Genomic DNA, 27609 nt, shown 5'->3' with positions numbered 1-27609 from the left:
AAGACCCCCCAAACCACCTCGGGCACCCTTAGGGGGATTCATGAGGCAGCTGCACCCTGCAAGCTAAGGGTGTACAGGCCCAGCAAGGCCTGGCTATATGCATCCCCCGGGCTTGCTGGAGAGGAGAGAAGGAAGGAGAGACGCGGAAAGACCTGGCAGGAGGGACAGGGGTACAAGGCCAAGGCCTGCAATCCCCCAGGCAGGAGGGACAGGGGTACATGCCCAAGGCCTGCAGCCCCCCCAAGGGAGGAGGCCATTGCTCCCTCCCTGACTACAACTCCCAGCAGCCCCTTCGCGGCACTGCGCTCCCGCCCCCTCCGCGCCGATTGGTCTAGCCCGCCACGCCGAGCTTTCATTGGCTGAGGGAGCTGTCAATCACGAGGGGTGACGGCGGCCGCGAGGGCAGGCCGGAGCGGTATTCTCGAAAGCGACTTACGCGATATGCGCGGAGCCGGCGCCGGCGCGGGCGCGAGGCGGGTGGTGGCGCAGTTAGCGCAGTTGGCGCGGCGCATGCGCAGAACGCGGCTGGGCCCCGGGCGGCTGGAGGGGGCGAGCAGGGGCGGGGGGCCAGGGCCGGGGCCGAGGCCGGGCCGAGACTGAGGGCCCTGCCCGCGCCCCGGGGCTCGCCTCGGGCTCCTCACAGCGACCCGTGCCGCTCTCTGCAACCCCTGCATGGATGCAGCCTCGCCGCTTCCAGTGCCCGCTGCGCCCGAGCCCGGGAGGCCCTGACAGGTAACGGTCCCGCCCGCCGCGCCGCCCCTCCCCCTGCCGCCCCCCCACCCCCCCGCCTGATACCCCTCCCAGATACCCCTGCCCCCCAGATACTCCCCCCAGACACCCCTGCCCCCCCCGGTACCCCTGCCCCCGCCAGAGACCCCTGCCCTGCCCTGCCCCGCCCGCTCCTCCTCCTGACAGCGTCCCCAAGCCCTGACAGCTACCCCTTCCCTGTCACCTATCCCCCTTTCCCTGTCAGCTGCTCTTCTTCCTTGTCTCCTATCCCCTTCTCTACTGCCTGTCCTCCTTCCCTGCCACCTATCCTCCTTTCCCTGCCACCTATCCCCCTCCTTCCCTGCCACCTCTCTCCCTTTTCCTATCATCTGTCCCTCCTTCCCTGCCCCCTGTCCCCCTCCTTCCCTGTCCCCCGTCCCCCTCCTTCCCTGTCCCCCATCCCCCTCCTTCCCTGCCCCCATGTCCCCCTCCTTCCCTGCCCCCTGTCCCCCTCCTTCCCTGCCCATCGTCCACCTCCTTCCCTGCCCCTCGTCCCTCTCCTTCCCTGCCCCTCGTCCCCCTCCTTCCCTGCCCCTCGTCCCCCTCCTTCCCTGCCCCCATGTCCCCCTCCTTCCCTGCCCCCATGTCCCCCTCCTTCCCTGCCCCCATGTCCCCCTCCTTCCCTGCCCCCTGTCCCCCTCCTTCCCTGCCCCCTGTCCCCCTCCTTCCCTGCTCCCCGTCCCCCTCCTTCCCTGCTCCCCGTCCCCCTCCTTCCCTGCTCCCCGTCCCCCTCCTTCCCTGCCCCCCTGTCCCCCTCCTTCCCTGTCACATATCGCCCCTTCCTGTCCTTTATTCTCCCCACAGTCCCTGTGATCCCTTCTTTCCTGTCACCCCCATCCCACTCCTTGTCAGGTCCCCCCACTGCATTCTCTCCCTGCCAGGCATTCCCACCACTGCTCTGCAAGGCACCTGACCCCTTAACAAGCCCTTCTTTATCCAGCCCCTCATCCCTATCCCTTCTGCCTGCCCTGCTCTGTCCAAGCATCTCTTACTCCCCAGTTCCGTTGATATCTGCTCCCTCTGGCTGGCACTCACCCCTCTGCTGCGTTCAGCCTCTGCCTTTTGACTTCTCTTTCCCCCCTTCCCACAGCTGGGACTGCGCTTTCCTCGCTTTCTTCTCCCCTTTCCTAAGGGCTGACTCTACCCTGCTCCCTCCTCTGCTCCCCTTTCCCTTGCTAAAACCTTCTGTGAAACTTTCCCCTGCCCGGTGGGTGCCCTGTAGCCCCTTTCCTTGGAGAGGAGATCAGCCTTTCCTCCTCTGCTGGCTAAACTCCTTGCTAGAGCTCCTGGGCCATGTGGATCCGGGTATCAGGCTGCTCCTTGTGCTGGGCTGAGGTGTTGTCTTGCACCTTCCCTTTCTTCCCATGTCAGCTGGCAGATGAAGGGGTGGGGTGCCAGCTTGGAGGGGAGCTATAGCTGTTGTGTGGGCCAGCATCTCTGGGCGTATCAAAGCTTCCCTGACGCTACCGTCCTCTTGTGCTGGTTTTGTCAGGTCTCTGATCCCACCTCTGCTCCTGTAAGCAACTTCTTCCTCTGTCGTTGGCTGGCTCCGTGCTCTGAGCCATCTGTCCTGGGGAGTGACTACTGCTCCTGGCAACTCCTTCAGCTGTAGCAAAACCTTATTTTACGAGGTATCTGCTGCTAACCAGGTCATTTCCTCTTGTTTCTCTGGGTTTGTTACAAAAATCTACCTATTTATATGCTTAAGTTTTAATTTCATCTGTGATGTCTCGGAAAGTCGAGGTAAAGAGAATAGGGAGAATAAGTTGTGAGGCTGAAGAAGCCTGCGGAGTTGGGTCCCAGGTGGCATTTGGATGAGTGATGTAATGTATAGATGCTTGAGGGAAGGGCCATTGGAATCTTCCTTTGGGATGAGTCGCGTATCTGCAAAGCTTGTAGCAAAGTGCTGCTCCTTTTCAGTGACCTTGAGTTTGGAGACTGAGAAACTTGGGCACGTTAGAACAGTTTGGAACTGGATTACTTATTTAAGATTGCTGATTTAGAAATGAGCGCTGCTGCTTTGTGGAGCTTCTTGGCAGTGATGGAGCTTTTCTGAAGGGCAGTGGTCCCTGGGTTTGAACTCCGAAGCCCACATCTGCAGGGCGGTTGTCCGTGTCAGTGTGTTGCTGCGTGCGTCAGTGAGGTAGGGAGGTGTGTGAAGGTGAGGGGAAAAGATATTCAAGGACAGGAGCAACCTCCCATATCCCACCTGCTTGGGAACCATTCAATATTAAAACAACTAAATTGTTTTCATTATCGTTGTTGCGGCTTTGTTTCCGGACTTAGAGCAAATGTTTCAGGAAAATTAGAAAAGCACGCGGGAGAAGGCCAGATAATGATGTTCCTCCCCTTCCTCCCCGTACCCTGAAGCACTCTTTGAGAACACACTTTTCCAGGAGCTTAAGTGGCTCTTCACTTACTGTTGGGGTAAATACAGCCCATCAGATTGTGAGCCCACAGCCTCCAGAAATCTGTGGCTTGTTAATTTTTGACTGCAGATTTAAAGGCCAAGTGTTGCGAAAGTTCTGTTTCTGCCTCTGGAGCTTTGCATTGCAGGAGCAGGAGTCCATGAATGAACCGCATCGGACTGCAGGGGAGATGATCCCTTCTATGCTTCAGCCTGTAGTTTGAGAAGAGGCTGCTTCTGCAGATGAGGTGACAGTTGGAACTGGATCCCAGATTTATAGTCCTGTCCAGGGTATTCCCAGCAGGTTTGGAACCATGAGGGATCAGGGAAAGTTGTCCTTGCTTGGAATTGAGTGCAGAGATGCTCTTGCAGGGCAATGGAGAAACGTGCTCCAGTGTCATCTGATTAGGGAATCACAGAATGGTTGGGGCCACTTTGTTGGACTTGGAAGGGCTTTAAAATCCATTCTATGATTCTATGAATTTGAGTCTCCCTTTAAGGAGTGGTAGATTTTGGGAGGTTCGGATATTTGTACCCTCTGAGCATCGTGATGCAGTCAAAGAGTTGATTTATAGCATATTAGTAGTTTTGTAGTAACTTATTTAGCAGTAAATTGGCTTCTTGTTATGGGTTATTTATGTCTGGAGAGCATGGGAAGTCCATATCTTTCCATGAACCTGTATTTTTCCATGTATATCCTTCAGGTCATTTGGTGCTAATTCTTGCTAGACAAGAGTTGAATAAAAAGGAGCTGTTTAGAAATTAGCTGTGACTGGAGTTGGAAATTTGACAACAATATTTCCAGGGGTCTTCAGAGGCATTTGTCCATCGGGAGGTTACTGTGTGCTTGGCTCTGGCATGGTACGATGCCTCTTTGGGGTCCTAAGAGCAGAAGAAAGCTAAGCTGCTCTTGAAGAGGAAGACAAGCAGTCCCTGCCTGGTAAGGAAGAGGAAGGCTTAGCTGGATGCCACTTGGAGAGGGGGAACTGCAGACTTAATATGAAGTTAAAGATGCTTAAAACATGAGGTTTCTTCCTGGGCATGTGTGCTGGATTTCCTGGTGCTGCTTCTGGAGGAGAAGGAATGTGAATTAAATATGTACACGATGGACAAATACAACCGCACTAGCTCAGTTGCAGGCTGACCGGTGGATTGTAGGGAAGCCCAAATTTATGATGGGGTCCAAAAAATCTCAGCTGATGGCTCCAGCATCTGGAGGTAAGAGTTGAGATGCGTGGCAGAAGCCACTGGCTCACTGGACACGTTTGCTGCAGACACCAGCCTTGGGTGGTGGTGAGTTTAGGCTTCTGTGTGTACGTCTGGGGTTTGAATTGGCCCTGGTGGAAGTACGGCCTCGTTTGCCCTCGCTGAGCACGGGCTGGGAGCAGGCTGGCTGTGCAAAGTCCTCCCATCGTCTCGACTCACCTTGGGTTCAAGGCCTGTGCTGTTGCTTTGGGAGTTTTATCAGTTTTGTTCCCATCATAAGCACAAACTAGGACTGGAATGCAACCTGCTTGCATTCTGCCAGAGGGAGGTTCATCTTCACAGACCTGCGAGCAGCTGTGCCCTGTCTCTGTGTGTTGCTTGGTGGGATGGCTACCCTAAAAGTCCTCCTTAGGAACCCACTGCAGGAAAATCCAATTCTCTGATGTTTGTGTGGCTTTTCTTGCTATCCCTCTGTCTAAAGATGCTTCTGTGCTCACTGCGGAGCCAGCTGCGTTAGAAAAGCCATCTGAACTTCCACTTTGGACAAACTCGACTTTCTGTGAGGAAATGTGAATTCTTAATACTTCCTACCTGTGGACAAATGCCTGTGTATGCACGCTCATGCGTTTTTGAAAGGAAATTAAGCCCACGGATTTGGGGATGATTGGCTGCAGTAGCCTAGTGGTTTTGCTCTGCGGTACAGCTGCGTGGCTGTAGCGTTGCTGATGGGGGAAGCCCTCGGTTTGCAGCAACTCAACGGATGAACTGGTAGAGAATCAGGCAGGGTTTGTCATAACTTCTGCCTTGCCTCAGTGGAGTCGCTTGCTGCTGCGTTTCTGTGAAATAGTCTTGTTTCAGTGCATGAGTGGGGCTGGAACTGGATGGGCTTTAAGGTCCTTTCCGACCCAAACCATTCTATGATTCCATGATTTCTCAGAGATGAGCTGGTTCCTTTGCTTAGCAGCCTATCCGAAGCGGGGTTGTAACACTCACCCTGAATGTTAATGTTTTCTGGCAGGCGTAGCTAATTTTGTTGGGTTTCAATTGTTCAGGTTAGTGTGTTAAATGTGGAACTCCATTAAAAGCATGGAAAAATCTAATTTCTCCTGGAAATACGGCTGTAAATGATCGCCCCTTTTCTATTGCTAATGCAGCTGGGTGCTCAGATGACAGTGTCACCTGATGGTTGGCCGTTGTGGTTCCTAGGGAACACTTATGCTCTTTTGTTTATTTTTGTTTGGCTGATAATCAGATGTAGTAAATGAGAGAGAAGAGGAGACCAAAAATATCGATGCCGTGTTTATTCCCTCTGTAATAAGTCTTGTTGGTTGTAGAGTTTGGGAGAAGTGAAGTGGGGCGTGAGTGGATGTGTAAAGGTGGGAGGCGAGCTGTGGGTCAGGGCGCTACTCTGGCCTTGCAGGGTCTTTGCTGGCAGAAAAATACGGCTTTTCTAGACTCATTTAGTCCAGGAGCTCTGCTCATTTTGAATTTCTCTGCAGACTGGGGATGGCCTCTTCAGTTAGGAGTTCTTCAGTCTTAGGTTGTTCCTTCCCATCCTTGAGTTTCTTCAAGGAGCCTTTATACATAACTCCAGTTCTTAGCCCTCGCTGTTGTTTGAAACCCAAGTATTTGATATTATCTATGAATGGCCTAATATTTGTATGCCTGCCTTTGTTCCCTTCCTTTTCTGTCCTGCAGGTAATTAAATGCCCTTGGTGTGGATCTTTGCTCTGTTGGCATGCTCGGATGCGCAGCAGCACCTCCGATAGCTTCTTTTCGTCTGCCCCATTGCAAGAAGATGGCAAAAGCAAACATTACCCGAGACATCATCCACAGACAGATCAAGGTATGTGTTAGCTGAGTGTTCACCTGTGTTGGGTGGAGAGCAGCTACAGAACCGGTGTCCAGGCTGGACTGGGAACTACTCATGTTGTTGCCTTCACTTCTGAAAAGATCTCTGCTACTTACGTATTGATAAGCTGTGTAAGAAGCTTAAGAGAACAAACACATAGGACCTGTCACTAGCCTTAATGAAGAGCTGGAATGAAGTATGGCATAGCAGGAATACAGTTCTTCTCCCTAGCAGGAGCGCGCCGCTCTAGTTTGACATCAGCAGGTCTGTTCCTTTTGAGTACAGCGCTGAAGAGAGAAACACAGCTACTTATGTTTGGGCACCATAAAAGGACCCTCCACTAGCTTCCCTCATGAGTTTTCTGTCTGCTTCTTTGTGTGTTCTCTTTGTGTGATCTTGCCATCAAAGGTATTTTCTGACTGTAGTAAAGCTAATGATCTCAGTCTCTTTCTGTCTCTTTTTCTTTAAAGGGTAGTGTGTTGCTTCCTTTGTGTAAGAAAAAACTTCTGCGGTGGTCGGATCAGTGATCTGACGGCTGCACTTGTGAAATATCTCTTAGCTACAGCAGGCACAATGGGCAATTATTGCTTGGACTCAGAGCCCTTAAATCATTTGCAGTGTTGCTGGTAATCGGCATTCACGATAGGGGTCTGTTAGTGGCCAGAATAAGGAGCTTGAATGCTCACTTTACTTTGCAGTTTGGTCCCAAACTTTGTTTTATAAGCTTGTAATTTAATCCGTGTGCAAAGATTTATTCTGCTGCCCAAACAAGGAAGGGATGGTTCCATGGTTAGAACATTAGCCTGGGACTTTCTCACACTGCCTGCTCTGTTAGATTTTCATGTGTGACCTTGGGAAGATTGCAAAGTCTGACAGTTCCTATAGGAAAAGCAATATCCTACAGCACAGACCTCACAAAGCCACTGTGGTTGCAATAGCAAGGCAATTATAACTGCAGCACCTTGCGCTGGGCCTAGCAGTGCTTTGGGAATGCTATCCATAAAAATATGTCAAGGGGGTTGAAGATTATAATGGAAAGTTACTACAAAAAGCCTGGTTTGTTTTATTTTTCCTCCAACCCCCTTCTGTCTGTCTCCATTTCGTTACAAATAGCTTTTGTTGTGTGGGGTTCGTTGGTCTGCAGAGCAGTAATGCAGCGTGCTGGTTCTTTGTGTCTGTGCTGTGACTGCTGACGTGTTCCTGGTACCATCCCTGTGATTTTTGGCATCGGTTTTGTCATCTTTAAATGGTGATAACGAAGGCTTCAGTTGTCTTTGCTCAGGGAAGTCATGGATGCACCCTCCCTGGAGGGGTTCAAGGCCAGCTTGGATGGGGCTTTGAGCAACACAATCGAGTGGGAGGTGTCCCTGCCCGTGGCAGGGGGTTGGAACTGGATGGGCTTTAAGGTCCTTTCTGACCCAAACCATTCTATGATTCTGTGGTACTGTGATCACAGCTTGGCATGGAATGGAACCGAGGCTGGATCAGGTCCTTGGAAGGAATCTCCTTGGACATCAGATGTTCCACCCCAAATATGACTGCCGCTCCCTTTCCTTCATGCCTGCCTCTGCAGTTGGCCTTCTTTCATCAAAGCCATCTGCTAATACATCTGTGAACCCTGTGCGATCACAGGGGAAACAACTGTCCTGCTTTCCTTCACCTTCATTTGTACTGACGCAGTTCTGTGGCAGCTGTTCCCTTCCCCGTGGAACAGGCTGTGCTCTGGTACTGCAGCTACACATTCCTGCTCCATTTCGGATGAAATAAGCCATCTCTAAAGGATGCTGTTTGCTTGTGTTCCCCAGGATTTTGCACTGTGGTGCTGGTGTGTCAGGACAGATCAGAATCTGTCTCTCTCTGTAACAGCAGAGTTCTGAGCAGTTGTGGTCTTGTGCTTTGGTCCTTGGGAGCGAGTTGTTCCTGAAATCCTTGCCAAGGGATAATGACAGGCATTCCCAAGCTCTTCTGTATCTTGTTTCTGGCCCGAAGTAGGCAACTTATTCTTAGTGTGGGCCTGTCAAACCTGGTCTTGGCTACCCAGCTGAAGCCTGGTGATTAGATAAGCATCATTTTTAGACCAGTTCAGGGTCAAGGATTACAAACTGCCTACCTGGAGATAATGCAAATGACATCTCCATGCAACAGGCCATGTACTTGATGCTATGGACACCTCAGTGGCTGGCAAGGTCCCTGCTTGATTTTTAAAGTCCTCAAATCATCTCTTAAAGAGTAAAAGGAGTATTTTGTTTGTGTAATCAGTGTGGGCCTTATTTGCTTCATGCAGGAGAGGGGTGCGCTGGGATTCGAACGACACTATCACGTCACTGATCCATTCATTCGACGCCTGGGTCTCGAAGCAGAGTTGCAGGTAAGTGGGCAGTGTTTAAAGAGCAAACTGAGCTGCTTGTTGTACAACTCACTGCAGAAAGGACAGTGTGCGGAGTTCAGTCTTGGATAGGATAGATACTGATTGCTTAGTCCCCTAAACTGCGTTAGAGCCAGGAATAGCTCAGTGAGATCTTGTGTGAGCTTTCTGCGTTACCTAATGCACCAACAAGAGAGCCTTTACTGGGCGTGGATCAGCTAATCCCGGCAGTGGTGCCTGCAGAAGGCAGTCACCAACTGTTGGAGACACTCAGCTCTAGTGATGAAGAGCGTAACGCGTTGCCTGAAGAACATGTTGTTGTGTTGCAGTCTGGCACAGCTTAAAAAGATCTTCATTTGGGGGAGGAAAGGGTTGTTTTGCCCCCCTTTTCAATCACGTTTTCCATCTCAAATGCTGCTCAGCGTTCTCCTAGTCTTCCCTGATGCCGTTGTTAGTTAATTTGGGCGCAGATGTCTGATACAGTCACCCAGCAGCAAGGTGCTTCTAAAAGAGTTACCAAAGTGCTTTTTCCCTGCGTTCCCAGAGAACCTGTGCATGTAATTTGTCAGCCTAGCCAAAGGCTCTTGAAGCAAAGTCACCTTTCTGTGTGTACAGCAGGATTTCAGCTGTAGCCTCTGAGACTAAACCTCCATTTTATTCAATGCTACATTTTTGTTTTTAGTTTCATTTTGCCTTTTCTACCCCAACTGCTCTAGCGTCTCAGTCTTTTATGGAGGTGCTTATCTGCCATGTGGGTGTTTTTTCACAGGGTTGGAATAAAAAAACCTGCTTGTATTGGAACAAGTTGTTCTGTGTGAGGAGCTCACTGTGTCCTTGTCTTAGAACAGCTCTGTGTGATAAGTCTGAAGTTTGTGTAATACCATTTTCCCTCTTTCCTCAGGGTCACTCCGGGTGTGTCAACTGTTTAGAATGGAATGAAAAAGGAGAGTAAGTATGTGGCTCCATTCAGGGCATCAACAAGCTGATAAGCCCAGGTTCTCCCTGGAGCGGGATGGAGGTCGTCTTACCCTAAGTAGCTGCTTCCCATGCCTGGTGAAGGGGAGCTTGGGCTCCAAGTTTTGAATTGTCGGAGAGCACACCCTTCAAAAGAAGCTTTATTTTGTTAAATATATCTGGATATTCTTAGAAATGCCCCTTTGGTGAGTTCAGAAGGGAAATGGTCAGGCTAAGAAGTGGAGATTGAAGGCTGCTTCTCTTCTCTTAAGTGGTATTATGGATTATAATGGATCTTCAGGATTTGCCCAGCTGGTAGTGACTTTTCCCTGCCCCCTTCACCATGCTGTTAAAAGCTTCTGCTGGGGGACAAATATATAAGGGAGAGAGGCAGGGTGTTTACCCCCCTGCAGTTTTAGAGGGACACTAAACATGAGCATCTCTATTAACCAAGTGGAATAAAGAGCGTCTGCTTGAGAAATGACTGGATGGAAGGAAGAGCCTATATTTCTTGACATGCCTCTTAGAAAATCCAAAGTCTGCTGGCTGATACTCTTCAGAATTATTTACCAGGGAAGATTTCATCTACTTGAAAGAGATCTGGCTACAAGGAAATAAGTTTAAAACAGCTAATAGTTGCAGGTGTCAAATTCTTTTGCTTCAAAGGAAGGTAGATGTATGAGGCAAACAGTGCCTTGTGATGCTGCTGCCACACCCCACACTTAAAAAGCAGTCTGGGAGTGACTAAATGGGCCCTGGCTTGGGACTGCTGGGCACTTCCAAAGTCCAGGAATTAATGGTTTGGCTTGGGTTTGGGGATGATGTGGAGCAGTAATGCAGTCAGGCTGATAGGGGAAATTGAGACCTTGCTTTTTGTTGTTGACCGGACGTTCCTGTTGTTCTTCCCTGGGCCATCTGAATCGGTGGTGAGCGGGTTCAGTGAGCTAAACCAACAAAAAACACTTGCTCTGTTTTCTGTGGAGTTGGTATTTGACTGGTTTAGCTCCCTAAATTGGCGGGGTGGATTGGCATGTGGGGAGCAGCAAGAAAACGTAATGGAGAACAGAGAGGATGTGGGCTACTTAGAGCTGAATTAACTTAATGGCTGTCTGTGGTCAAACCACTCTAAGAAATTGGTCACACATTAGGACGGAAGAATACCTGATGTGTGCTTCTTTTCTTTTTGATTTAGCTTGTTGGCCTCTGGCTCTGATGACCAGCATACCATTGTCTGGGATCCTCTGCACCACAAGAAACTCCTTTCTATGCACACAGGACATACTGCAAACATCTTTTCTGTTAAGGTATGCGATCGGAAGGAATAAACAGCTGACAAAATTGGCAGCCTAAGCTGCAAGAGAATAGAATGTTTCCTGGAGGAAACATTCTCCTCCAGGCAATTTCTTTCCCTCCCCAAATAATTTAGTATTTCTAATGTTGAGTTAAAAATGCATTGAATCTAATACCTGCTTAGCTTATTTTCCGTGGAAAGTCAAAGTAAATGCTTGTAGCACACTGGGATGTGATCAAGAGACAATTTTTTGTGCTGCTGTAGTTGGTGACTCTTGAGTGTGTGCACTGACCCGTGTGTGACATAGGTAGTAATCTGAGTCATCCCATGTTCCTAAAGCAAGCTGCTCTGTGACCTGCCAGGACTGCTCAGCCGAGTCTATGTGAGCAGCCTCAGCGCTTCATGGAGTCATGGAATAGTTTGGGTTGGAAAGGAGCATTAAAGCTCATCCAGTTCCACCCCTGCCATGGGCAGGGACACCTCTCACTGGATCAGGGGCTCCAAGCTCCATCCAACCTGGCCTTGAACCCCTCCAGGGATGGGGCAGCCACCCCTGCTCTGGACAACCTGGGCCAGGCCCTCCTCACCCTCACAGCAAAACATTTCTTCCTAAGATCTCATGTCAATCTTCCCTCTTTCAGCTGAAAACCATTCCCCTTTTTCCTGTCCCTGTACTCCCTGATCAAGAGCCCCTCCCCAGCTTTCCTGGAGCCCCTTATAGTACTATGAGGCTGCTCTAAGGTCTCCCCAGAGCCTTCTCTTCTCCAGGCTGAACAAGCCCAACTCGCAGCCTGGCCTTATAGCAGAGGTGCTCCAGCTCTTGGATCATCTTCGTGGCCTTCTCTGGACTCAGTCTGACAGATCCATGTCTTTCCTGTGCTGAGGACTCTAGAACTCAAGTTTGATGTCAAATCTGTCTCCCACAGTTCTTGCCACATTCAGGGGATCGGATCCTCATCACGGGAGCTGCAGATTCCAAGGTGCATGTCCATGACTTGACTGTGAAGGAGACCATCCACATGTTTGGAGATCACACCAACAGAGTCAAGCGGATTGCCACAGCTCCCATGTGGCCGAACACCTTTTGGAGTGCTGCAGAAGATGGACTAATCAGGTACAGAACTCTGAATTAGGATCCGATGCAGTACTTTCTGTGCACAGACCTGAAGAGAGGTTGTCCTTATGCTAAAGAGCGTAAGCTAGTCACTCCTTTTCCTGAAACTGGAAGGACTCCTGTCCTCAGCTCTGTTTTCTTCCACTGAAATGGGAGGCCAAAAAAGGAATAGCTGTGTCAAAGGGAAGGGAGATGCAGCACTGAGAAACTTTTCCCCCCAGAGTCATTGAGACTCTTAAATGAGTGATGTTACTATGACAGTCTTCCACTTTTCAAATGAGTTACTGTTTGTGAGGTCATGACTTGGAGTTTAATTTGGAACTTGAATATATCTGTGCACATTATAGAGCTGGTTTTAATGGTTATCCCAGTATTGAGGCCTAGTGTGTGTTGAACTGTGACGCATCCAGTATCCTGTGGCCAAAATGACTGTTAATGTCGTTAGTGCCATTTCTTCATGCACAGTCCAGATAATTAAGTGTAGGTCACTACTGAGCAGTACAAATGAGCTGCTTTGAGTGGCCACTGTGGAAAGTTAACCTCTCTCTTATTGCTGCTTCTGTGCTTTTGTGGCACGGGTTGCCTGACTCCTTGTTCCCTGTGCAGACAGTACGACCTGCGAGAGAACAGCAAGCGCTCGGAGGTCCTGATAGACCTGACGGAGTATTGCGGGCAGCTGGTGGAGGCCAAATGCCTGACAGTCAACCCCCAGGATAACAACTACTTAGCAGTAGGGGCGAGTGGACCCTTTGTGCGGCTCTACGACATACGCATGATCCACAACCACAGGTAATGGCACCTGGCTTTTCTGAGCAACAGGACTGGTACAAAAATCTGCTCAAGGCTTTGGTGAGAAGGGGGAGTTGCAGTGGTCTGGCACTTGCCTGTCTGACTGTGCAGTTTTACCCAGTATTTTCTATACCCCACAGTCTGTTTGATGTGGGTGAGCACACTGTGTGGCAGGTTTGTACATCAAGTGTCAGCATAGACCAAGCTTCCAGCAGTGGAATGCTGTGGAACGCTCCCTGAATCCTGTGTTCAGTTCTGGGCCCCTCACCACAAGAAGGGTGTTGAGGCTCTGAAGTGAGTCCAGAGAAGAGCAACGAAGCTGGGGAAGGGGCTGGAGAACAAGAGGAGCGGCTGAGAGAGCTGGGGGTGTTTAGCCTGGAGAAGAGGAGGCTGAGGGGAGACCTCATTGCTCTCTCCAACTCCCTGAAAGGAGGTTGTGGAGAGGAGGGAGCTGGGCTCTTCTCCCAAGTGACAGGGGACAGGACAAGAGGAAATGGCCACAAGCTCCACCAGGGGAGGTTCAGGCTGGACATCAGGAAAAAATATTTCACGGAAAGGGTTGTTGGGCAGTGGCCGAGGCTGCCCAGGGAGGGGGTTGAGTCACCTTCCCTGGAGGGGTTTAAGGCACGGATGGACAAGGCGCTGAGGGGCATGGTTTAGTGATTGATGGGAACGGTTGGACTCAATGATCCTGGGGGTCTTTTCCAACCTGGTGATTCTATGATTCTGTAAGACTGTTCTTCTTTCTGGCTAGAAAAAGCATGAAGCAGAGTCCTTCAGCTGGAGTGCACACATTCTGCGACCGGCAGAAACCCCTCCCGGATGGTGCGGCGCAGTACTACGTGGCAGGTACAGGAACCAGGGCAGAGGGTGACTGGTGGGACTTTAATGCCTGAAGAAGCAGAGTTCTACCCATTGCATGGGAAACTAGTGCTTGGAAGAGCTGTTCTTTGATGCAGGGATGTTCCATGGAATTGCAGTTTATTTTATTTCTGTGCAATGAATTCTTACTTATGTTACCCGCCCGCTTTCCCTGGTTTGGAAGTGTGTTGGTGAGCTGGCCTGCCTTCTTCTTTTCTAGTGTGAATGTCTTGTTGTCACTTTTAATTGAAAGTCAAGGATTGGATAACCTGGGCACGATAGGCTTTCTCCTGGAACTCGTCCCAGCAAGGCTGCTGTTCAAATCTTTTTGGCACAGAAGAGAAGTGGTTTGTCTTCATCCTGCAGATGAAGAACCGTCGATGCAGTATCTGGGCAATCAGATGACATTCTTCTCCACAGCTCATTATTTACTACCTTTTTCCCCTCTAATGTTTGTTTTTTTAAAGTCTCTTAGACCAGCACATTCAGCAGACCAGTTTTGACAGTCTTGCTTCTGATGAGTCCCGCTAGAGGATTCCTTAGGCCCCCTGAATTGGTCATGCGACACATCTGCTGTCTGAAGCAGAAGAACCTGTGTGTGAGCTGAATATTTAGAAGCCTTGCTTCGGTTGTGCTAAGAGCTTTATTAAGGAAATCTGATTAGAGGGTTGAAGATGGAGGTATTTGTTTGCAGATGGCCACAAATCACAGAAGCTAAATCCATAGTGCATCCCTAAAACTGAGATTTGCTGGGTTCTGCAGACTTCATTGTTAGCAAGCTAGTTACAATGCAGTCTTCTCCTTGTGTGGAGATGGCCTTGCAGAATTATACATAGAACTTGTAAAAAGGCAGCTGTGCACATCTGTGTGTTTTGGTGCCTGATGGGAGGATTCAATAAACAGCAGCAGGCAATGGAAAAACCACTTGGGTGCATGTGCTTACTGACATTGCTCTCCTCAGAACCTCTTGGAAAACGGAGCAGCTGGGATCAAAGACAAGGATTATTGGTTCTGCTAATATGAACGGACCTCTTCTCCCCACAGGGCACCTTCCAGTGAAGCTTCCAGACTACAACAACCGGCTGAGGGTTCTAGTGGCCACGTACGTCACCTTCAGTCCTGATGGCACTGAGCTCTTGGTCAACATGGGAGGGGAGCAGGTAAGAAGACAGCTGGAGTTTGGCAGAAAGCTTCATATTCAGCCACGATATGTGGTTGTGCATTCTTTGAAATGGTATCGCAGCTTCTCTGTGGGTAATGTGATTGACTTTGAACTGTTCCATGATTCATTCGAACTAAATGCTTGGTATTAGGGGTTGAGCAGCAAACTTGAGCAGCATTCTCTTCTGGTTTTTCAATTCATATTTCGCTCTCTGGAAGAGATAAAAAAAAGAGTTCTGGAACTGACCTTTGCTGACCTAGAAAAGATTTCATAACTCATTCCTGAAACATCAAACTGCTTCTGTAATAGAATCTAGTGAATAAGGAACTTGAAGAAGCAAAGGCCTTCACCTGGAATATTGATTGCTTTAATTTTAAGCACTGAGCGATATTCATGGATCTTTTGTAAAGCCTATCAGTGAAATGAGAAAATCCTCCTGTGACAGCATTAATCAGCATGGATTAATCAGGAACATTGCTTGTAGGCAGGTTACTCTGTGGTTGTCCTCCACAGATCTCTTTCTCACACTTGCACTCATTCTCTTTGAGAGAGGGTGCTGAGTTAGATGAATTGTAGGTCTGATCTGGGTTGTCAGGTCCTGTACCACCACGATTCTAAATTACAGCTTCGTGGCGCTGCTTTCAAAGTTTCTGAGGAAGTCCTGGCTTCAGCTTTGGCCTTGGTATAGTGGATCACCTCTCTTCTGCCACTAAATGATTTGTTTATGATGACTGTGTTAATTAAGTAGTTAACATCATCTTAGAGTTGAAGCTTTCTGAGCAGGTTAGTGTGTGGTCAGGTCATGTTTTAAGTTCTTGAAGTGTGGAGAGGGCTGTCTTACCTCTTAAGTAAGAGAAGGCCTCAGTTTCTCAGCATTATTCTTTCTGAGCCTAGAAACATTCCTCGTTAGAAAACTGGAAATAGCAGAGCACAAATGCGGCACCATGTACCCATCCAGCGCAGTGTAATATCTTTGATTTGAGCATCTGTGTTTCACTGAGGGTTTTCTTTTGTCTCATTCTCTTCCTTTGTTCCTTAGGTCTATTTGTTTGATCTAACGTACAAACAGCGACCGTACACTTTCCTTCTCCCAAAGAAGTGCCATACTTCAGGGGGTAAGTACGATGCTCTCATGAAAGCAAGAGGAAGGTGAGTGAAATCACTCGCTACACAACTCTCTATCAGGGTGTAACCCGGTCTGGGTAAGAACTAGGAAAATAAAGTAGGTCATGGCTGTTTCTGCAGTTTCTGAGTCCTAAAACCCTTCTACAAAGGGTGTGTCTTGGGGGCTATGAGCTGTTGAGAGGCGTTTGCCTATGTAAGCTAAGGAGAATGCTTAAAGCATAAAGTAGACTTCATAGAGGGGTTGAGATCCTGGTGTCCTGCCTTCATCTAAGGGGGAAAACTTTGTGGATAAGCATGGAAATATTAAATTGGTTTTATTTTTTAAAGATTATTAATAAAATGTAGCATCTGTCTCTTATCCCCTTAGATGCTCATTAGGAAAGAGACAGAACAATCTCTTCCCTAGTCTAAGAATCTGGCCTGGCACTAATATCTCTCCTGGTGGTGAGATAGTTGAATCAAAAAGTCATTTGTTTGATGAGTAAGTGTATCCAAAGGCCTTTTTATTCCTGGCCCTGTTTCTTACAGGGCCTGTTGGTACACAGATACTGCAGGCAGTGCGCAGTGAATGACTGCAGCGTTATTCCCCAGGCAGAAGCTGACTCTTAGGAGGGAGTGTTCCCTGCTCAGTCCCTTCCCTGTTTTCAGAGAACTCTGGCAGAGTTTGATCTGTGTATTTAGCATGCCTTAGGCCTTAATCTGACACTCACATCCTGGTGGTAAATACAAGCCCTGCCTGCCTTTCTCTTCTGTCCTGGGTGTGTGTGGGTGATCAGTGCTGTGGTATCTGCTGAGGTCACGCTGTAAACGGCAGGGTGGCCGTGAACAGGCTCGTGGTGGGGCAGTCGTAGTAAAGGCTCCACCCTGTTGGGCACAGAAAGTTCGGGGAAAGGCTGTGGAAAGGCATTTATCAGTACAAAGGCTGAACTTCATGTGTATGCTTGTCTCTGCATACTGAAGTCTCGGAGCAGTTCAACAGGAGGATGTGGAGCTGTTAGAATGGGTCCAGAGGAGGCCGTGAAGATGATCCGAGGGCTGGAGCACCTCTGCTGTGAGGACAGACTGAGAGAATTGGGGTTGTTCAGCCTGGAGATAGACCTTAGAGCAGCTTCCAGTACTCTAAGGGTCTCCAGGAAAGCTGGGGAGGGGCTTTTTACAAGGGCATGGAGTGATAGAGTGAAGGGGAACGTCTTTAAATTGGAAGGGAGAAGATTTAGATTAAACATCGGGAAGAAATTTTTTAACGTTGAGGGTGGGGAGGCCCTGGCCCAGGCTGCCCAGAGCAGTGGTGGCTGCCCCATCCCTGGAGGTGTTCAAGTCCCAGTTGGATGGGGCTTGGAGCCCCTGATCCAGTGGAAGGTTTCTCTGCCCGTGGTCAGGGGTTGGAACTGGATGAGCTTTGAGGCCCTTTCCAACCCAAACCATTCCATGATTCTATGACGGTGTTCCTAGTTTCCCAACCTGCGAAATAGCCACAGGAGCACGTCCAGCTGCAATGTAAACACAGTTTGTAAAAATCTAAGCTGTATATTTTCTATAGAAATGGTAGAGGATGTGGCTGTGTGGCCTTTAGAGGATTACTTTACCTTCAACTGCTCCTTGAGCAGTACGGTTAGAAAAGAAGGAATTCCAGATGCTTTCTTCTTTTCTTTTACTGGATTCCTCTATTGGTTCCACTCATCCTTCTTGTTTATTACATGTTCAGCAACTTAGCTCTGTGATTCTGTATCTAAGTGGATCTAAAATACAAAGTTACTGATGTTAGTAAATACTTCTGCATTTTTAAACTTCAAGTTTCTTCAGGCACTCCAATCATGGCCCAGACTTGCTCTGAAGGCAGCTCTGTTCAGTAGCCTTCTCATTGTATCTTCATGTAGTTCTGCATGTTTCTGGTTTTCTGTTCTAGAGTTTCATTGTGATGGATACTGTAGAGATCTTGTAGTAAATATAAGAAGCCAAATCAAATCCAGTTGGAGGATGTGGAATCATGGACTTTTTATTTCTGCTCAGAATGGGGCTGCGGAGTTGGCCTGGCTGTGGTGTAAAATCAAACCCTGAAGCTTTAGATGTGAATTTGTATAATCTACACGGATACTCAGCATGGCTGTTTGTTTTTTTTTCCCCTAACCTTCAGAAGTGCAGAACGGAAAAACCTCTACCAATGGAGTGTCGAACGGCATCCATCTCCACAGCAACGGCTTCCGCTTGCCTGAAGGAAGAGCACACGTGAGGTAAGAGCACAAGATCTACTTATGAACGCCCTATGGCTTTGTTCGTGTCCTCTTCCTCTCACCAGTGTTAGGTGCTGCTAAACAAGGTGCAAAGCACAAATCCACTTTGTGTGTTGACTTCTTTGTCAAGTGATCTCTGTCCTAGGAGCTCTATTTGATCCTGCTGTGTGGGCTATGAACAAGAATAGATCAGGCAAGAGTGTCCTGGTGGAGGATTTTTCTGCTCTTGATGGTGAATTACTGCAGGCAAGACTAAGAAATGACTTTTCAGGCCTGGAAGCGAAGTGTTCTTAGTTGTCATGAGTGATTGTTACTTCTTGGCCTGCGAGAACCTTGTCTTGGTAGATAGGAGATGCTGTAAGGTTGAAAGAGCCTTGTTTCCCTTTGCCTTTCTTTTGTTCACCTGCCTGCTACCGACTGAACTGAAGCAGCCAAAATTGCTTGATGACAGTGACACTGGAGTGATTACTCCTGCGTGTGAGCTACGGTTGGATGGAGAGCCCTCTCCTATTGTTCCTGCCGCTTGCTTTCTTTAAGAGCAAAATGTGGTTGGGGCAAAGCAGAAGCAGCCTTGAAGCACGTTTTGCTGACTGTTTTTCCTCTGGCTGATGAGACGTCGTTAAAAAGTCGACACAGTTGCTTAATACCAAATATGGGTAGTCTAGGTTCCAGCAAAGTCACTTTGTTGGATGTTTTCAGCTTGTTTCCTCTAGATGGCCCCTCCAGCACAGCAGCGGAGATGCTGCTAAGCATGAGACTTGTGCAGCCCTGTGAACTCGGATGCTTGCTTTCCTTCTGAATTTGCATTCTGTTATACATAAAAGAGGGCTGGAAATGCTGTTTATGCAGTCAAAGCAAAGATGTTTTGGTGAAGTCTGAGGGATTCGATGTTTAAAATGCCCACTGCTCAATTTTAGGTTTGTATATAAAGAAAAGATGGAAACAGTCAAATGAAGGCCAAATAGAAACCTTCCTCCTAAGTTGAGGTTATTCAAGTTTAGGATCTCTTCTGCCTTTTTCTGAACACTTCCAGGGATGGGGCAGCCACCACTTCTCCGGGCAGCCTGGGCCAGGGCCTCCCCACCCTCATTGTGAAGAATTTCTTCCCAGTGTCTAGTCTGAATCTTCCCCCCCCTCCAATTTAAAGCCATTCCTCTTTGTCCTATCACTTTAGGCCCTTGTAAAAAGTAACTTTTGATATTAGCTAACGCTCTCTGAGCCTTGCTACGTGAGAATGAAACACCGCAGACGTTTAACTGGAGTTATCAAAGTGTTGGCATGCAAAACTCACCTGTGCTCCTTTCTTCTTCCCCTCCAGCCCCCAGGTGGAGTTACCTCCCTATCTGGAGAGGATCAAGCAGCAAGCCAATGAGGCCTTTGCGTGCCAGCTGTGGACTCAGGCCATCCAGCTGTACAGCAAAGCCGTCCAGAAAGCCCCTAACAACGCCATGCTGTACGGAAACAGAGCTGCTGCCTACATGAAGCGCAAGTGGTAAGGAAGCAGACAATATCCGAGAGTTTAGTGTCACAGGCAATGCTGATGCTGGCTTCTGAGTACCATGGATACCTTGTCCGCTGCAAAGCACCCGGTTTCCCTCTGTGCGGAGCAGGGTTGGGGTTATTGGATGAAACCATAACTGGATCACCTCTGGCATAGAACAAGGGTATTGCACAGCAGCATGTGTTGGAGAAATTACAGCCCCAGATAGCGCACAGGCAAGCACAGCTGGTGGTAGCTCATCATTTTGCCTACTGGCATGCTGAGTAACGTTCTGTTCCTTTCCTGTTTAAAAAGAAACAAAAAATTCACTTTTGAGGAACAGCATTGTGAGTGTCTCCAAGGGTGTTTGCCTTTCTTTAGATAGTTCTGGTCTGCATTGGAGTATGGCTCTCAATCTGCTGAAAACAGATGAGGTAATGGTTCTGATGCTTTGCAACTCCGTATCTCGTGATATGAGATTGTTGTAGGGCTGCCTGGAGTTGCTTTGCTTGCTGCTTTATTCAAGTAACTAGTACTGCAGACAGGGTGACCTGGCTGTTCCTGCCTTACCCCAGCTTCCACATTTCCCCTGAGTGGAAGCGAACCCTTCTGAGGGATCTGGGGAGGTGGCAGCTGGTGCCTCGGAGTCTAGGGGAGGTTTTGTCTTTATGGTTGCAAAAAACACCGCTAGCCTCTGCGGTAAGTATTGTCTTCTGTGACCAATAGCCACATCTGCATCTGCACGATACAGCTGAGTTATTTAAGTCTCTGTCCCCTTGCGCAGGGTAAGACTGAGGAGCATGACTTGCCATTAATGTATTTAAAATAGCCGTGGTCCTTCATCTGCATTTGCTTTGTGAGGATATCCTTCTTCCCTCCCTGCTGAAATCCTCAGTCTGAATTCTCCCATCCCCTTGCCAAGATAAAGAGCAGCCAGCAGTTGTTGTGACTGTTGGTAACTGGCCTACTGGCTGTTTTGCAATAGCAGAGGTTTGGGAGCTGCCTCAAAAAGACCTCAGCGTTCAGAGGGAGGAGAACAATAGGTTGGGATTAAGGAATGGAGGACAGAAGCTGAGTGCTGATCTCATGAATGACATTTTTCTTGTAGGAATCATTTTTCCCCAAGGATGTTGGCAGATCTGAACCTTTCTGTGTGTCAGCTCGTGCTTTGCTACAGTTTTTGGTAGCAGGGAGATGTGAAAATGTATGCACAGTGGGTTTCTATGGTGTGCAATGATTAGAAATTAAACAGCACTGAGCTGATAACTTCTCAGGCACAGAAAAGACGGGCACTTTTCTGCTTGGAACAGCTACTGTTGTCTGGCAGAAGGCAGCTGGGTTGTCTCTGAAGGAGGGTGAAGCAGTTAGACAGTGACCCATGCTGAATCACCCTGTGTCTTGAGAGCAGGAACGTTGGGAGCAGGAATATCTCTGGGCCACCCAGCATAATCCTGCAGGTCTTGTTATAGCCTTGTTCTCTGAATAACAGAGAGATCTGGGAAAAAAAGGAAGGTTTGTAATTTCCTAACATTGCTTTACTCATCTTCTCTAAGATGCTGCTCGTACTCTGCAGCACTTCTGAGACCATCCTTTTAAAATGTGCTCGTAAGAGCCAACCACATCACTCTCCAGATTGCTCTTTGTGGTCTCTGTTGACAGTACGTAGCTGATTTCTAGTTAGAGCACTTTTGCATTTTTGTCTTATGGACACGGCTCTCCTGTATGGTGCTAGCAAGCTCTAACATCTGGAAAATATCCACCTAGATGGGGAGGAATGGCTCACAGAACATACATGTGGCACTGAATAAGCGCCGCTTACATATAACACAAATATTCGGAGCTACCTTTGATAAGTAGAGACACAAAAACACCTCTTCCTCCACGTGATCTAAAGCCATTGCCCTGTGGAAGGTACAGAGCAATTCATCCCCTTTCCCTATGACCGGTTCAGACTTCAGTAGGTGCAGTGCACGGGGGTTACAGGTGTGAAACATCATCGTTATTATTCTTAGCCATCGTATGGAGACTTGGCACCCTCGGAAGGCAGGTTATGGTGACTCTGACCGATTTAGACTCAGTGCTGTTACACCAGGTGCGTCAGCCCTGGCTGACTTCTTGGCCCCTGTCAGTCTGAACTTAGTACCAGTCCACAAGGTTCGTCAAATCTCTCCTGCTTCTACAGCACAAGCAGAAGTGTTCTTATTCCTGCAGCCACGGAGCTTGGGGAAATCATAGAATCATAGAACAGTTTGGGTTGGAAAGGAGCATTAAAGCCCATCTAGTTCCAACCCCCGCCATGGGCAGGGACACCTCCCACTGGATCAGGTTGCTCCAAGCTCCATCCAGCCTGGCCTCAAACACCTCCAGGGATGGGGCAGCCAGGAGTTCTCCAGGCAAACTGGGCCAGGGCCTCCTCACCCTCACAGCAAAATATTTTTTCCTAAGATCTCATCTCAATCTCCTCTCTTTTAGCTGAAAACCATTCCCCCTTTTCCTGTCCCTGTACTCCCTGATCAAGAGCCCCTCCCCAGCTTTCCTGGAGCCCCTTTCAGTACTGGAAGCTCCTCTAAGGTCTCCCTGGAGCCTTCTCTTCTCCAGGCTGAACAAGCCCAACTCTCTCAGCCTGTCCTCATACAGGAGGTGCTCCAGCCCTCGGATCATCTTTGTGGCCTCCTCTGGACTCACTCTAACAGATCCACGTCCTTCCTGTCCTGAGGAAGCATAGTCGCCAACTGTAAATGGGGTATAAATATCCATTACGATACCAGTTTGATTTAATGCTTATTTCTAAAACTTAAAGGTTTTTCCTGTAAAGGTGAGCAAAGCCTGCTGCTTTTGATGTCTGTCTGTTAGGCCCACGAATGTGTGATGGTTTTGTAGCTCCTTCTTGAGGGCTACAAGTGGCTGTGACTGGGCAGGGAAACGTGCTGCCACGCTGTGCCTCCACAAAGGGGCACGCGTGAGCTTCCGTGCTCCGAGGAGGCCCCGCTCGCCTTGCTGGAGAGGCCTTGTGTCTGCTTGGCCAGAGGGCTTGTGCATCCTCCATCTTCAAAGGACTTCCCGAAATGTGTTCTATCCGTGAGCTCCGCTCTGCCGGATTTAAAATGGCAGGTCAGGGCTTGCTGGGCTTTCCTGGCTGGTCACATTACTGAGCTGCCTGCGTGCGTGTGGAGGTGCGTTTGAGAAGCTGCCTTTGGTCAGATGGTGCCCCTGGGACACAGTAAATGCTATTAGTGCATGAGCTTGTGGGTGTCAGCTTGCATAGAGAGAGCTGGGAACAAGCAGCTTTGGAGTGAAATGAGGGCTGGGAAGCAAGTGGAAAATGTATCCTGTTTCTGCTTTGGCTTTCTCATCCGCTCCTGCCTTTTCTGCAGGGATGGGGACCATTATGATGCTTTAAGAGACTGCTTGAAGGCCATATCCTTGAATCCATGCCACCTGAAGGCCCATTTCCGTCTTGCCCGCTGTCTCTTTGAACTCAAGTACGTGGCAGAAGCACTGGAGTGTCTGGATGACTTTAAAGGGAAGTTCCCCGAGCAAGCACATAGCAGTGCCTGCGACGCACTGGACAGAGACATCAATGCAGCCCTCTTCTCCAAGAGTGATAACGGTGAGTGGCCTTGTTCAGGGTGGCTCTTCAAGGTTATACTGAAAGCTAATGATTGGACAAGGAATTTTCTCCTTAAACTGCCCCTCTGAAGTAAAGCTCTGTCTTCTGAGAGAGATTGATTGTTGCTGTGGAAAAAAACTGGCCTGAGCCTGTTTTTCCTTGCGTCTGGTCCTGGTTTGCTCTTGAATGAGTGTGATAAAAGGAGTCTGATGTACCCAGGAGATAATCTGGAAGGAAGCGTGTGCTCTGCTGCCTGCTGGAGTTGTCTTTAACTCTTCTCTAAAGCCATTGGACTCTCCTAGAGTGCTTTCTATATGCTGAGAACGTGTTGCTCCCCAAATTGTGACAGGGGAAATCTGTTGTCTTTCCAGCTGAAGACAAGAAGGGGGGTGGCCCCATCCGGCTGCGAGCCACAGGCCGCAAGGATTCCATCTCAGAGGATGAGATGGTGCTGAGGGAGCGCAGCTATGACTACAAATTCCGATATTGTGGCCACTGTAACACTACTACAGACATCAAAGAGGCCAATTTCTTTGGCAGGTATGTTGGCAGAGCATTATAGGGGTGCAGGACAGGAGTGTGCTCAGCAGTAGAATGCTCTCTGCTGTCGGATAAAGCCTGATGCATAGCTCCATGTGTTCATAAAATGACGCTGGTTTTCAGGCTTGAAAAAGATAACAGAAAGCCTCCTCCTTGTGTGCTTGTGTGAGTAACTGGTTCAGCAGCAGATCCACAGAGGACTCTTTTGGGCTAGTGTTTCAGAAAAGCTGTTTGGGATTGAAAACACGGATCCTGGGGATGGAAGGAGACAACACAGAAAGCTTTATCTGGATTCGTAGGCATGAGGGGTGGCAGCCTGCTGGTTATAGAAGTCATCTGGGATTCTCACGTCTGGTAGAGCTGAGCTTTGGCTCTGAGTTGTGATCTCCAAGCTCTGCTCCTCTCGCCCTAGCAATGCACAGTACATAGTCAGTGGGTCAGACGACGGCTCCTTCTTCATCTGGGAGAAAGAAACAACCAACCTCGTTAGAGTGCTGCAGGGAGACGAGTCGATTGTGAATTGTCTCCAGCCTCATCCCAGTTACTGCTTCCTGGCCACCAGCGGTATCGACCCGGTTGTACGACTGTGGAACCCTAGGCCAGAGGTGAGACTGTCGTGTTTTCATGAGGTGTAGGACACGCTGGTCTGTCCTAATGGCGTCTCTTGAGCGTTGCAGCAGCAGTAACAGCCCCTCTTTGGTCCTAGCACTGTCATGCTGAGTTTTCTCCCTTCTTGTCTTGCAGAGCGAAACCCTGAACGGCCGCGTGGTAGTAGACATGGAAGGTGCTTCCCAAGCAAACCAGAGACGAATGAATGCAGACCCGCTGGAGGTGATGTTGCTCAACATGGGGTACCGGATTACAGGACTGACCAGTGGTGGGGCTGGAGGCTCAGACGATGAAGACAGCTCAGAGGGGCAAGTCCAGTGCCGGCCCAGCTAAAACAGAACTGCCTCTCCTTCCTCTAATTGTTTGGCTGAAAGGGAACCTAGTTTCCTTGGTCCTGAACTTTCTCTGATGAATGACTGCACTGTTTCGCACTATGCACAGAGTAGGACAAGCTGGCAGGGGCAGGAGCGGCCGTCTCTTTAAACCATCGCCACCACCTCCTCCTTCTCCCGTCACGCTACTGAGCAGCATGGCAGTGCAGTCCAGGGTTTGCCTTTAGTGGAATTTAGTCCCAACAGGGGTCTTTGAGTTGTCTATAAGCAGTGTAAGCTGGTGATTCTTTTCCAGAGCTGCTGTACGATCTGGTACAGAGTGGTGTTGCCTGCATTCATGCGTTCGCAGAGGGGATGTTAAATTCCTGAATAAAACAAAAACCTAGGGCAGGGGTTATGGAATGAATTCACAGCAGTGATCTTGGTCTTGAAGGCTTGACTTTGCTTTTGTGCTACCAGCCTGTCTAGGGGCCCCTGGCTTAGGGTTGTAGGCCCTGAAATGCCTGTTTTCTCCCATAACATCTTTCTTCTGGCTTCCATCTCTAACACGTTGTCACCAGAGGTAGCTGTGTTGTATTAAGGACTGGATATTGCCCATCCTGTCCCTGGGCGTCTGTCTTAGTCGATGAATCGCTGAAGGCACTGAGCATGTGTAGCTCAACAGAGCAGGATGTGCTTGCCCAGCTCTGATACTTTCTTCCAACTACAGGAACCTGTGGAGGAAGGTGACAGCGATGGCAGCAGGTTTGATCGGAGGCCTAGGACTCACGTAGCTAACGCTACTGAGGAATGGGGCTGGTAACAGCACTCTTGCAGAGCGTATCTCTCTGCCCAAAGTGTGTCTAGCTGCATTCACCTTCTCCTCTCAACGTCACTCGTGCTGGAGCCGAGAACGTTGCCACTACGTATCTGTTGCAGCTGAAGTGTTGAGCTTTTAGGCAGCAGCGTTTTTGTTCAGTCAGCTGCTCTGTCTTGGCCGATGAGGCCTTCTCCGCCTCATTGTTGGTGTCGCATCCGATGGGTTAGTGGTCCTCTCAGGAACCCTCCTCCCTCTTCCCGCTCTCCACACACTGGCTCCGTCTGCGCAGCCAGGAGAACATCTAGAAATGCAGCACTGTACTTCCATTCCTTCCCCTCTCATGTAAGCTGCCCTGTTTTTCTCTCTTGCAGTTGCCAAACACTAACTATCAAACAGATCTCACACAGCTGTGCTACAACTGAATCCGAAGACGTTGTTTTTTCTAGGACTATCAACTAAGACCAAAGAGCCCCTGGAGATCTTAACTGCTCTGTGCTGTCTCGTATCTCTTCCTGCTGAAGGTCTGAACATGCTAGCCTTGGTCCCAGGGGTGTGAGGTGTGTGTCTGGGAGTGTGTGCGCATGTGTGTGTGCTGCGTTAGTGCTCTTCTTCCATGTGGTGCAGTCCCTGGTCTTCCTGCTGTGGAAAGATGAGGCCTCCTTTTCCTTCACTGGCTGCTTCTGGCTGCCAGGCGTTGATGAGCGAGACTGTGCAGTGCTGGCTGATCAAGGTAGCTGGCGGCTTCTCCCTTCCAGAACAGTCTTTATGAGATGAGTGAGCCTTGTGCAGGAGAGAGAGAGGTCGCAGAGGCTTGTAGCTGGCAGCGTCTCTCCAAGGACACAAAGAGATCCCACACGCTCCCTTTGCAGTTGCAGCGGAGCTGGCTGGGATCTGAACTCTGCCCCTCAGGCAAAGATACCCACCTGCTCCTTCACATGTGGGTGAAACCGAGCCTTAGCGAACCCCAGTCTTGTGGGACCATGCCCCTCGCCGCCCAGAAATGACGGGCTGTGCTTGTGCTCTGCCGAGCTGTGATGGAGACTTGCCCTCCATCTTCTGCTGCTGAAGCAGAGCTCTCCTGGGACGGATCGGATCGTCACTTGGCCGCTGAGGGCATGTTTGCCTCTTTCCATCGTGGCAGATGTGGCTGTTTGCTCAGTTTACCTGTTTGGTTGTTCCAAGCTCCCTGACTCCGGGGGTGCTCTGGCACTCGATGCTCTTCAAAACCTAGAGGCAGCAGCAAATTCTTCTCACTTGGGTGGCTTTTGACATGGTCTGGCCTTTCTTTTTTTTTTTAGCTTAAGGCTTTCCTGCTAGACGCATCTTCTTTTTTTTTTCCCTCTTCTCCTCCCACTCAAACTTTTTTTTCAGCTTCCAGTAGACAACGTTTGCAGGCTTTGATTTCTAAACTGAGAGACTGAGATGGAAAGCTCTGAAGAGAACAGACCTCTCCCTCCCCATTCACCTTTTGCTGTGGCAGCTATTTTTCGTTGTTTTTACCCTTGTGAGACAGTGCAGCTCTTTTACCTGCTGGTTGCAGTGTGAAACCTATAAGATTCCCTGCCTCTGCAGTGGATTGCTCTTTTTAATGGCTGCTGTGGCTGAAAGAGAGAAATAATAATGGGACAGAAGGGGAGAGGAAAAACTCTTTCTGCCTCCAGCCCCTTTTCCCCTTGTTGCAGGCAGATTACCTGCTTTGTCGCTTGTTAATGAGGAATTTGTATTTATTGGTGAAGGAAAAAACATGCTGGGGAAGTAGGGAGAAGATGTTGCTTTATTGACCTCTGCTGTTTACTTCAACCCCCTCTTTGGGAAAGCTTCTTCCTGCTCTTTCTGGTTAACTCTTTCTAGCCTGGGATATGCAGGGATGCCTCCTTTATTTTTGTACTCTAGCAATGGGCTCTCCGTTAGGAGATTCTAGGATTCTCTTAGTGTCGCAATGACCATTGCTTCTCGCTTTTTCAAGTACTAAAGATGATCATCTCATAAACTTTGCCCCTGCAGTTGTAGAGGTAACACACAAGCCTTACTGCCCTCATTAGAAGGAGCAGAAAACTTGTTTCTCTGGTCCCTGGAAGAGAAAGGGTTAAGCAATTAAACAATTCTTTGTTCTA

At 49.1% G+C, this 27609-nt stretch overlaps 1 protein-coding gene across 1 annotated transcript; it reads left to right on the top strand.

Annotated features, from left to right (window-relative positions):
- Nucleotides 1-514: 514 nt before the first annotated feature.
- Nucleotides 515-27609, top strand: WDTC1 (WD and tetratricopeptide repeats 1). Its single transcript, XM_069875552.1, has 16 exons — nt 515-732; nt 6080-6227; nt 8518-8601; nt 9500-9546; nt 10745-10856; nt 11770-11957; nt 12564-12746; nt 13501-13595; nt 14652-14767; nt 15809-15884; nt 18029-18125; nt 19444-19617; nt 22980-23215; nt 23587-23755; nt 24168-24360; nt 24500-27609. The coding sequence occupies exons 2-16, from the start codon at nt 6120-6122 to the stop codon at nt 24695-24697; spliced, it is 2076 nt and encodes a 691-aa protein (XP_069731653.1). The 5' UTR covers nt 515-732; nt 6080-6119; the 3' UTR covers nt 24698-27609.

This window comes from Phaenicophaeus curvirostris, chromosome 23 (assembly GCF_032191515.1).
Source record: "Phaenicophaeus curvirostris isolate KB17595 chromosome 23, BPBGC_Pcur_1.0, whole genome shotgun sequence".
Taxonomy (NCBI): Eukaryota; Metazoa; Chordata; class Aves; order Cuculiformes; family Cuculidae; genus Phaenicophaeus; species Phaenicophaeus curvirostris.
This window is presented reverse-complemented; position numbering and strand designations above follow the sequence as displayed.

Bases quoted from the DNA above. Each gene is read 5' to 3' on its own strand.
- WDTC1 (XM_069875552.1), top strand. From the start codon at position 6,120: ATGCTCGGATGCGCAGCAGCACCTCCGATAGCTTCTTTTCGTCTGCCC. The intron at 12,747-13,500 runs GTAATGGCACCT...CTTTCTGGCTAG, and splicing joins CGCATGATCCACAACCACAG to AAAAAGCATGAAGCAGAGTC. The intron at 14,768-15,808 runs GTAAGAAGACAG...TTTGTTCCTTAG, and splicing joins TCAACATGGGAGGGGAGCAG to GTCTATTTGTTTGATCTAAC.